At 33.5% G+C, this 11,302-nt stretch overlaps 1 protein-coding gene across 1 annotated transcript; it reads left to right on the forward strand.

The window, feature by feature from the left end:
• The first annotated feature begins 5,798 nt into the window (after positions 1–5,798).
• LOC133199000 (uncharacterized) lies at positions 5,799–10,739 on the forward strand. The gene is made up of 12 exons (XM_061334899.1): positions 5,799–5,952; positions 6,041–6,567; positions 6,656–6,763; positions 6,850–6,957; positions 7,046–7,153; positions 7,242–7,349; positions 7,438–7,545; positions 7,634–7,741; positions 7,830–7,937; positions 8,025–8,132; positions 8,220–9,720; positions 10,616–10,739. Exons 2-11 carry the CDS (start codon positions 6,426–6,428, stop codon positions 9,716–9,718), a joined length of 2,505 nt encoding a protein of 834 aa, XP_061190883.1. The 5' UTR covers positions 5,799–5,952; positions 6,041–6,425; the 3' UTR covers positions 9,719–9,720; positions 10,616–10,739.
• Positions 10,740–11,302: the final 563 nt, after the last annotated feature.

The following is an 11,302-nucleotide window of genomic DNA, read 5'->3' on the forward strand; positions in this document are numbered from 1 at the left end:
GTTACTGTGTGCAAGATCCTCTGTGCATCAATATTCTCACTACCTGTTTATTTCTATAAACTTGGCCAATTCATACAGCTCAAATTCCATTGACCATGTTAACGACTGCTGTCATTAAAAATCAAGTGATGTAAATAAAATTTCAAAGTTTGTGTCGGTATGATATAAATTTTAAATTCCGAAAAATATTCAACACGCAATTGTGAGCTTATTATTGCAGTAAAAAAGTTCAAACTTTAAGCACATGCATAACTTCTATTCTTTAGTCAAACTGCGTTTAAAAAAAAAAGAAATAACCAAGATTAGGAAAATTAGCTGTAATGTCTCTTTAAAAGTGTCTAAATTTTTATTAAATGTTCACAACTCATCATAGGTAGACATTAAAAGCACATAACTCGTGAACAATTTCTAAAACGAGGCAATATACTGTCAATCAAGTTGATGAAACAAGATTATCAACAGTCGCGATTGAAGTCATCATTTCGTAATTAAGTTCTATTGTCAATACAAAGACCTTGTCAGCAAATACAATATTCCACTAAATTAAATGCTGACTGATGTTTTTCATACATATTGCTAGGTCATTATTTATTTACCGATTTGACTTTTCATTTTACCGATCATGATGACAAAGAGCACACGGCAGGTGTGACCGGTCAGCAGAGGATGCTTACTCCTCCATGGCACCTGATCCTACCTCTAATTTTTTTTAGAGGTCCGTGTTTGCTCTGCTCCTGATTTGTAATTTTCATTTTGGACTACGAGTTCAATTGTTCGTTATTGTTGCTTTTCATGGTAGTGTCCCATTCAGAACTCACAAACAATAGACACTAAAAGCCCATAACACATGAACAGCAACAGACACAATTATTCAACAAAATGTAGAATTATGAATACATTGATAGTTTTCTTTTGTATAGAAAATTATTTCATATCATACTTTGTAGACAAAAAAATGGTATAAAAAGACACATGGACCCAGTCGTTTACAGATGCGTGTGTAATGAAGTAAATTTTAAAGCCTATACATTTGCAAGTTATAATTTACATTTAAAATGAAATGGATTAAAATGGATAAAATATTGCACAGATGATGTGTAAAGTCCATTGATTGTGGGGTCAACAGGAAGTGTTAAGTTACACATGGCAAAAATGGATGGAGAAACTCCTGTTGGATTTATTCTTTTTTATTCTGCATATGATTATGCCCAGGCTTGCTCATTTTGCTCAGATTTTGATATTGGTGTTCTAGAGATCTTCCTCAATGGTTTTTGCTGTTTAACATTTTTTTGTCTCCCAGAATTTCATGCATGTAGAGCATTTTGTGTCCTTTCTGGTTTTGCAGTAGAAAAATTCTTAAAGCTTTAATAATTATTATGAAGGTAAGTTATATTAAATAAAATAATAAACAATTATATATTTTTATGTATTATTATAGATTTACTTATTGTGTTACAAGTTTAGCGTATATATGTCATGAAGCATTGATCAGCTTTAAGATTAGAAGACAGTAAATTGTTTGTTCATTCTTTTAATGGAACAATGTCCGTGTATAAAGTGATATTTGGTAACCCATGACTGAAAGGAAAGGGGTAGCCATTTTGTTAGAGACTAAAATTTTATGATGGAGAGACGAGAAGTTTTTGTTATAGGATTGTATGTTGTTTTAAGCTTAGCATTAAGAGTTCTTGGGTTTTTTTTCAGTAGCAATTCAAAATTTAGTCAGTTTGGTGTACATTTAATTTTGGGAGTTTCTTTTGTAATTGATCTGATATTCATCATAATTGCTCTGGTGTATTTCTCCATCTGGCCAAAAAGAACTTAAGGTATGTAAAACCTCATAAGATTGTCAATCATGTCATTTAAATGAGTTTCATTAACCATATGAGGTTATAAATGCAGGTGATGCAATATCTCAACATACTGTGAACCAACTGTTTATAAATTATAGTGAGGTTGGTAACTCAGAATTTTGTAATTGTGTTGAATATATTATATAACGTGGAATTTCTCTTTTTAAAAATTACATGATTGAATCTAAGTAATTTCAGTTAAATTCCCATTTTTCTGTGAGGGAGAATTGAAGTACCCCTTGAATTTTGCTCTAAGTTGTCCCTGCCACATAAATAAACGGACTGCTATTAAATCTTAATCCTAAACATGTTTGAATAAGCTGCACAATATTTCTTACTAGTAATGTATTGAAAAGAATTATTCATTACTCATTGAGAGCATGTTGCCAAAGATGGAGGACATAAAAAATTTTCTTTGGTCTGAGGTTGCATTATTGAGTATGATATTGTTGGTGATGATTTTCATTGTGGTGATCGGTGCAATGATTTTGAGAACTGTCAGAAAATGGAACAGAATTTTTTATTCTTGGAATAAAAGACTAATGCAGTAGACATACATTTTTTTTTGCATTGAAAATTAATTTCCATCTGTGGTTTGCTTTAAATATTGTCACTAAAACTGCAACTGTAACCGGTATGTATGAGTCATTAAAAATTTTACATGTTGAATATTTGTTTAATTAAAATAGAATGTGAAAAAATCCTTCTCATTAAAAATTCAAATAAAAATTTAAAAAATATAATTAGGCAATTTATTAGGATAAATCAGAGAGAGGAGATCAAGAGAAGTAGTTAGTACATTTTACCCAAGTTAAACACATAGATTGGTTGTTTCATTGTTTTGCTTGAAAATAAAATACTATGCTTTTGGTTTTATAGGTTGCAATGGGAAGGAGGAAAAGGAAACCAGCATTAGGAGATACATGTACTGCAACTGCAAAAAAAAAAAAAGAAGTTAATCAAAACATGTAGTACTGGTGATTTTGTTTGGGCAAAACTGCCGTCAACTTCCTACCTCTGGCCCGTAAAAATAGAAAATGTGGATATTTCAGATGATCATGAAGAATATCATGTGTATTGTAAGGCAGATACTGTAATGTAAGTTAATTTATATAATGTTTTTATTGTAAAAGAATTTATAAATATTGTTCATCTTTCTTAAATCATAGTTGGTGTAAACAAGTGTCAGAATGATAAAGCATTATATATATTCAAATAAGGATTTGCATTAAATAACTAAATAACATTTTTGAATTTTTTTTATAACAAGACAATATTTCAGCCTCCTTTTAAGGTTCTCCAATCCTCAGCCTCAAAGTATATGTTTTTCATCTTAAAAATGTTATTTATCCTTCAAACTTTATAAATGAAATAAAAAACAAATTTTTAGGTGGTATCCATGCATTTTACAAAGTTATTGCAAATTTGCCCATGATGGATATAATGAAATAAATATACAATTTGAGGAGGAAAAAAGGTTGTACAAGTACATCGGTGGCTCGAACCCCTTTACCTATATTTAGTAGATCTCCATTGATCCACTAAGCCAAACATTTCGTTGAATGACTGATTGTAATACTAACACTAGAAGACTAATTAAATTTTTCTATATAAAAGACAGATTTATGGTACGAATTAAAAAAAAATGGATAATTTAGAGTTATCGAACATGGCTGAGGATCGGAGATCGTTAAGGTAGTTTTGTAAAATTGAGCTAGTTTCTTTTTTGTAAAATTTCTTAGATACAAGACCAGACAGGTAGAAATGTTTCTCGAAAACATGGAGATATGGAAAGCAAAAGGAGAATGTAATGAGTTAAACAAACGTTTAAAATGAATTGAAATTGTTATTTGTTTTTTTTTTTTTTTTTTTTCAATTTGGTCATCTGAGACTGACCTATTGCTATCTTTATAAGTTCATGTCGTGCATCAATCATATTATATAGCTTAAAAATTCATTTGTGTAAGCTGCTTCTTATAATCTACAAAGCAAATATTATCATAGTCATGATATTGATGTGTTACATCTTTTGACAATACTTATAGAAAACTTTATTCCTTAAATTTATGATCCATAGGCACCAAAATTTTATGTAAAAACTTTTGATTGAATGCAGGTTTTGAAAGTAGTGCAGGTTTTTAATTTGTATTGGCTTCTTGCTGATTTTTAGCAGACAAACTACTGTGGTTCATCAATTTTTGTTGCAGCATCAATTTTCCTGGATTTTGTAAAATACACAGTTTCAAAGATACGTAAAACGATTGATAGCTAATTGCTTAATTCATTGCACATTTCTTTTCATGGGTCTGTTCAACAATGAAATCCACAATAATTGGTGCTCGCTAAATATCGATGAAACCATATTTAGTAAACAGCTTTGATATGCATTGATGCTTATACCAAATTTTTTTTAAAACTGAGAGGTATAAAAGTAGGACAGGGCACACTTGGACTTAAGTAATTTAAGTAATTAGTAAATTATTTATCATAAAGACATTTTTTTGTAAAATTAGGTTTACAAATTGCAGGTCATCGTACCTTTATGCCAATTTTATCATATTCCTCGAGTAGTACTAGTTGTAAATGTTAAAATACAAAATAATAATAATAATTAAAAAAACAAATTACTACAGTAAAGAAACATGTAATATTTCTATCAAATTTGCATCTGATCCATTCTTTAATGTTTTAGACTCTGATCCAGATTTGGCAGGAAAGCTGATGACCCTAGTGTAAATCAATATCATTGAAAAATTTTAGCTAATCTATCGGTTCAAATTTTCAAAAGGCAAATTCAGACAATTATTATTATGTCTCAATAAAAAAAATTGTTTTTTATCGCAAACCTTTCATGATAACAATCAAAATGGGATGCAGTTAACCAATTAGCAATTTTGTAATGGATTGTCATCCCTACTTCATGGCAGATTTATATTGTGTTTATGAAGCAAAGACATTTAGTTTTGCATTAAAAACACAATAAGAAAGTTAATTCATTGCTTTGACAATTGTATGAAAATAAAAAGCTGAGCTAGGATATGCAAGTGATTTCAGACTACACAAATTCCTTTTTATTTAATTTGAAAGGACTGTATTATACTCAGGTGATTGTTCATCATTCTTTTGTTGATTTCATATGATATTTTGGATGTGTTGGTACTAATCATTTAACATTTTAACTTGCATGTCATGATCTTAAAGCTCAACTAAGCTTTTTTGATTAAAATTAGTCTGCTGTATGTTGTCATCATTTGCATTACAATCGTCATACACTTTTACTTTGCACTATCTTCTTCAGAACCACAGAGCCAGTTTCAAATAAACTTGGCACAAAGCATCCTTGGGACAGGGTTGAAATTTATGTTAAAGTATTCTCTGGTAGTAAACGTTTTTAAAAAAGCTGGGAAATTAGAAAAAATATGGACTGAAAAAAGAAGCTTTTGTTTTCCATGTTAAGTAGGATGTTGACCTCTATTAATGCTATTAATCTGAAAAAAAAATGGATATTGAGCTTCAAATTATTGGCTATTTAAGGAATGAACTCTCCAAAACTTTTCAGATGAATCTTCTTCAAAATGCTTACCACATGTATGAAAGGATTCAATTAAAATTTCAATTTCAGATATTTTGAGGGAAAAAAAAAGCAACATTGCAAGCATTTCAAAAAGACGTCAAGTGGGCCTTGGAATCTATAGAAGCACAACCAGGTGAGAATTCTGACTATGCTAACTAGGGCGATACTTGTCGGAAATTGATATCTGATGAAGATGACTCGGTTTATATTTTCTTCTGTAGGTGACCAATCTCATCAGTCAGATATAGAGTTTAATGATGGAGAGTCAGATGAAGGATTGGGTTCTGTTGATGCAGTGATTGAGTCTCTTCTTGAAGATGCACATGCAGGTGAGAATTCTGACTATGTTAACTAGGACAATAGTTGTTTGAAATTGATATCTGATGAAGATGACTCTGTTTATATCTTCTTCTGTAGGTGATCACCCTCATCAGTCAGATATAGACTTTAATGGTGGAGAGTCAGATAAAGGATCTGGTTCTGTTGATGCAGTGATTGAGTCTGTCCTTGAAGATGCACTTGCAGGTGAGATATCTGACTATGTTAACTGGAGCAATAGTTGTTTGAAATTGATATCTGATGAAGATGACTCTGTTTATATCTTCTTCTGTAGGTGACCACCCTCATCAGTCAGATGTAGAGTTAAATGGCGGAGAGTCAGATAAAGGATCCAGTTCTGTTGATGCAGTGATTGAGTCTCTTCTTGAAGATGCACAAAATGAAGAGTCAGATAAAGGATCACATGCAGGTGAGAATTCTGACTATGCTAACTAGTGCAATAGTTGATAGAAATTGATATCTGATGAAGATGACTCTGTTTATATCTTCTTCTGTAGGTGACCACCCTCATCAGTCAGATGTAGAGTTGAATGGTGGAGAGTCAGATAAAGGATCGGGTTCTGTTGATGTAGTGATTGAGTCCGTCCTTGAAGATGCACATGCAGGTGAGATATCTGACTATGCTAACTATGGCAATAGTTGTTGGAAATTGATATCTGATGAAGATGACTCTGTTTATATCTTCTTCTGTAGGTGACCACCCTCATCAGTCAGATATAGAGTTTAATAGTGGAGAGGCAGATAAAGGATCCAGTTCTGTTGATGCAGTGATTGAGTCTGTCCTTGAAGATGCACATGCAGGTGAGAATTCTGACTATGCCAACTAGGGCAATAGTTGTTTGAAATTGATATCTGATGAAGATGACTCGGTTTATATTTTCTTCTGTAGGTGACCACCCTCATCAGTCAGATGTAGAGTTTAATTATGGAGAGTCAGATAAAGGATTGGGTTCTGTTGATGCAGTGATTGAGTCTCTCCATGAAGGTGCACATGCAAGTGAGATATCTGACTATGCTAACTGGAGCAATAGTTGTTGGAAATTGATATCTGATGAAGATGACTGTTTATATCTTCTTCTGTAGGCGACCAACCTCTTCAGTCAGATGTAGAGTTGAATGGTGGAGAGTCAGATAAAGGATCCAGTTCTGTTGATGCAGTGATTGAGTCTCTTCTTGAAGATGCACATGCAGGTGAGATATCTGACTATGCTAACTGGGGCAATAGTTGTTGGAAATTGATATCTGATGAAGATGACTCTGTTTATATCTTCTTCTGTAGGTGACCACCCTCATCAGTCAGACGTAGAGTTTAATGATGGAGAGTCAGATAAAGGATTGGGTTCTGTTGATGCAGTGATTGAGTCTCTTCTTGAAGATGCACATGCAGGTGAGAATTCTGACTATGTTAACTAGGACAGTAGTTGTTTGAAATTGATATCTGATGAAGATGACTCTGTTTATATCTTCTTCTGTAGGTGACCAATCTCATCAGTCAGATGTAGAGTTTAATGATGGAGAGTCAGATGAAGGATTGGGTTCTGTTGATGCAGTGATTGAGTCTGTCCTTGAAGATGCACTTGCAGGTGAGATATCTGACTATGTTAACTGGAGCAATAGTTGTTTGAAATTGATATCTGATGAAGATGACTCGGTTTATATTTTCTTCTGTAGGTGACCACCCTCATCAGTCAGATGTAGAGTTTAATGATGGAGAGTCAGATAAAGGATTGGGTTCTGTTGATGAGGTGATTGAGTCTCTCCATGAAGATGCACATGCAGGTGAGATATCTGACTATGTTAATTAGGACGATAGTTGTTGGAAATTGATATCTGATGAAGATGACTCTGTTTATATCTTCTTCTGTAGGTGACCAATCTCATCAGTCAGATGTAGAGTTTAATGATGGAGAGTCAGATGAAGGATTGGGTTCTGTTGATGCAGTGATTGAGTCTTACCTTGGAGATGCACATGCAGGTGAGATATCTGACTATGCTAACTGGAGCAATAGTTGTTGGAAATTGATATCTGATGAAGATGACTCTGTTTATATCTTCTTCTGTAGGTGACCACCCTCATCAGTCAGACGTAGAGTTTAATGATGGAGAGTCAGATAAAGGATCCAGTTCTGTTGATGCAGTGATTGAGTCTCTTCTTGAAGATGCACATGCAGGTGAGAATTCTGACTATGTTAACTAGGACAATAGTTGTTTGAAATTGATATCTGATGAAGATGACTCTGTTTATATCTTTTCTGTAGGTGACCAATCTCATCAGTCAGATGTAGAGTTTAATGATGGAGAGTCAGATGAAGGATTGGGTTCTGTTGATGCAGTGATTGAGTCTTACCTTGGAGATGCACATGCAGGTGAGATATCTGACTATGCTAACTAGGGCAATAGTTGTTTGAAATTGATATCTGATGAAGATGACTCTGTTGATATCTTCTTCTTAGGTGACCACCCTCATCAGTCAGACGTAGAGTTTAATGATGGAGAGTCAGAGTCTGATATGGATGATTCTGATGAATCTTGGATTGATTCAGATAGTGATCCTGATAACTCATCGAGTAAAAGCGATTCTGATAACGCATCAAGTGAAAGTGAAAACGATGAAAACCTTCCAGATGTTGACAAAAGTGTTTCTAAAAAGGGCAGTCATCAAATTCTAAAGAGTATTGAAAATGTGAATTCTCCTCAAAAAAGAAAAAAAACTTTGTCATGTGAAGAATGTGACTTCGACATAGAGTATCCGAACATTTTTTTCAAAAAGTTCCAAAAAGGAAATAATGAAAGATCAAAAACCGGAAGAACATACGACCTTGTTCATTCATGTATGTTTTGTCATGACCTTTATTCAAACATCCAAACTCACATTGAGAACAAACATGGCAACAAAAAAGAGGTACAAGAAATTAAAACCATGAAACAGAAAAAAGAGTTCTGCAACACAGAAGAGAAAACTGACCTTATGAAGGAAATCAATAGAAAAGTTACGCTGATTCGCAATAAGGGAGACAATATCCACAATATGTCTGTTCTTCAAAAAGGTGAGGGCGAAATACTACTTTCAAGAAGAACCCAGAATAAATTCAGTCTGAAACAATATGGGCCTTGCCCGGAATGTTTTGAATGGATTCAGCTTGAGAAATCAGTTGCAAATCATCGGACCTCTTGTCCAGCGTTTAAGACAGGATCAGATTTCCAGAGCAAAGGGTCTGTTATCATTCAGGCTAAAGTTATGGCAGGAAAAATCATTCCAGAAAGTTCAAAAATACTTCAAAAAGAAGTTCTTCCAGCGATGAGAAGAGACAGCATTACAGACTGTGTTTTGGAGGACCACATTATTCTGATGCTTGGAGATATATGGCTCAGTAAAAACATAGATAATAAAAGAAAACGAAAACATTATGCGAGTTACCACATGCGACTTGCTGGACTCCTCCTTGTTCGAGAAACAACAAACCTATCTCTTAGTATGTCGGATTTTCTGGTTCCAAAATATTTTGATGTTTTTGTGTCTTGTGCACTTAAGGCTTGTGATGGTGTTGACAAGGAGGAATCTGATGAATTTGACTTGGACCACCCAAGCACGGCTTTAAAAATTGGGTTTGACCTTTGTCGTTTAGCGTCTGTGAAACTTGGAAACAGTATAAAATCTGGAGATGAACAAGGGCGTTTAGATGCTTCAAACTTTCTAAACCTGATGAAGTTAGAATGGACTGTTAAAGTAACAAAAATTGCAAAATCAACCCTGAATGAGCGTCATTTTAATGCTCAAAAGAGTCTACCAGATCCCGAAGACATTGCAAAATTAGCAAAGCACATCACAAATGAACTTGCCAATTTTGATGTGGAAAATATGACTCCAGATAATTATAGAAAAGGAGTTATACTCTCCGAAAGTCGACTTCTATTGTACAACCGTCGAAGACCTGGGGAACTTGAGGCTTAAAGGTAATAACAATTTTGCCTATATGGCTTGTTTCAGATATAGTTTAACAAAAGTATGACATGACAACAAAATTTTAATGAAGCACTTACAAAATGACGCTCATTTTGAACAATTGTTTTCTTTATTAATACAAAATATTAAATGACAGTTATTGTCCATAAATATTTGTTAATCCTTTATTTTCTAACAAATCAATTAAAAACTCTGTAATAAATAGTTGAATTGGATTTAAAAAAATCACTTATGTGACGTCCATATTATAGACAATCAACATAGGGAAGTCGGTTATTTTTTCTCTTTTTGTTAAGAACGTATTTCATATTATTTATAGTGATGAAACGATTGTCGCCGACGATCGATTATCTGTCGTTCTGAGACCCACGATTCTACTTAGGCCTAAAAAAAATAGGTTTGTTTCCGCTTTCAGGCTGAAAAAAATTATATGTATCAAATACATCAAAAAAATATATGTTAGTCAATATTGAATTAAATTTCTGCAATGTGCTCCAAACCGGATGTTGTCTAATTCAGCGAAACTTTTCAGAACCAACCCAAGCCGGATTAGATAAGTTTTACTGTATAAATGAAAAACAAACAATTTAATGTGTATCAGTTTCTTCATAACTTGTTTAATACTTTTTAGCAGCCACCGTTTTGTGGCGGACATTATTTTTACACTACATCTGAAAGTGGCCCTATAGCATACTTACATGAATTTTTATGGTTACAGTTTTAACTTTAATTTGATACAAAAAAAGTAAGAGTGAAGCTTTGTCACTTTTAAGACTTAATAGACAAAAATTCGGATTTTGCTTCCTTCTCTAAATGTTTTCTGAGATATAGATTTTAGGAGACCCGAGTTCAGCGAATCTATTAAAAAAAATTGTTTCACTACAGTTTGAAATGCTACGAAAACAGATCAAAAGAAATGTCTGCTGTGGACAAATCTTTAAGCCTGGAATTGACGGATTTAGAAAAACAAATGTTGGACACCCAGCATGTTATTTAAGTTCGCGGAAAGGTATTGTTATTGTTTAGATTTACCTGGTATAAGATAACCACTCAAGTGACCTACTGCTATCTGTTTTTGTCCGTCATGCAGTAACATTTGAACTCTGAAACTACTTGGAGTATCATGACGATATATAGTGTTGCATCTATAGCAGGAGGGGAAGATAAATTGGGAAATTAGACATTTAGCATGCAAACTATGATCATGGTTATATTAAGCAAGGAAGCTTCTATCAAAATTATCATGTATGATTTTCTTCTGTCTTGAGATTTCTTGTACCTAAACCATGATGTATGATTTTTTTGTTGCATCATTTATTATAGTCTGTCCCACAACCGGAACGTCACCACTTTTTGCAAGATATCTCAAAATAAATAAATACCTTGGCCTTCAACCTAGGTCCGATCGGTAGATTGATTTTTTTCCAAACTTTCTGCTTTTATACGAACCATCGAGGTCAACCAGTGTATACACACGGCGGCAAATTCAAAGTCTACGGGGATTTAACATGGTAAACTCGTCCATTATCGTCTAGATTACGGGGCGGAGAACCAGTTTATCAAGGGAGTAGT

Source organism: Saccostrea echinata, unplaced genomic scaffold (assembly GCF_033153115.1).
Source record: "Saccostrea echinata isolate AGI-Se365-2 ecotype Australia unplaced genomic scaffold, CSIRO_AGI_Sech_v1 ptg000033l, whole genome shotgun sequence".
Taxonomy (NCBI): Eukaryota; Metazoa; Mollusca; class Bivalvia; order Ostreida; family Ostreidae; genus Saccostrea; species Saccostrea echinata.

Coding starts and splice junctions, on each gene's coding strand:
- LOC133199000 (XM_061334899.1), top strand. CDS start 6,426: ATGAAGATGACTCTGTTTATATCTTCTTCTGTAGGTGACCACCCTCAT. Junction 7,154..7,241: donor TCTTGAAGATGCACATGCAG/GTGAGAATTCTG, acceptor CTTCTTCTGTAG/GTGACCAATCTCATCAGTCA. Junction 8,133..8,219: donor CCTTGGAGATGCACATGCAG/GTGAGATATCTG, acceptor TCTTCTTCTTAG/GTGACCACCCTCATCAGTCA.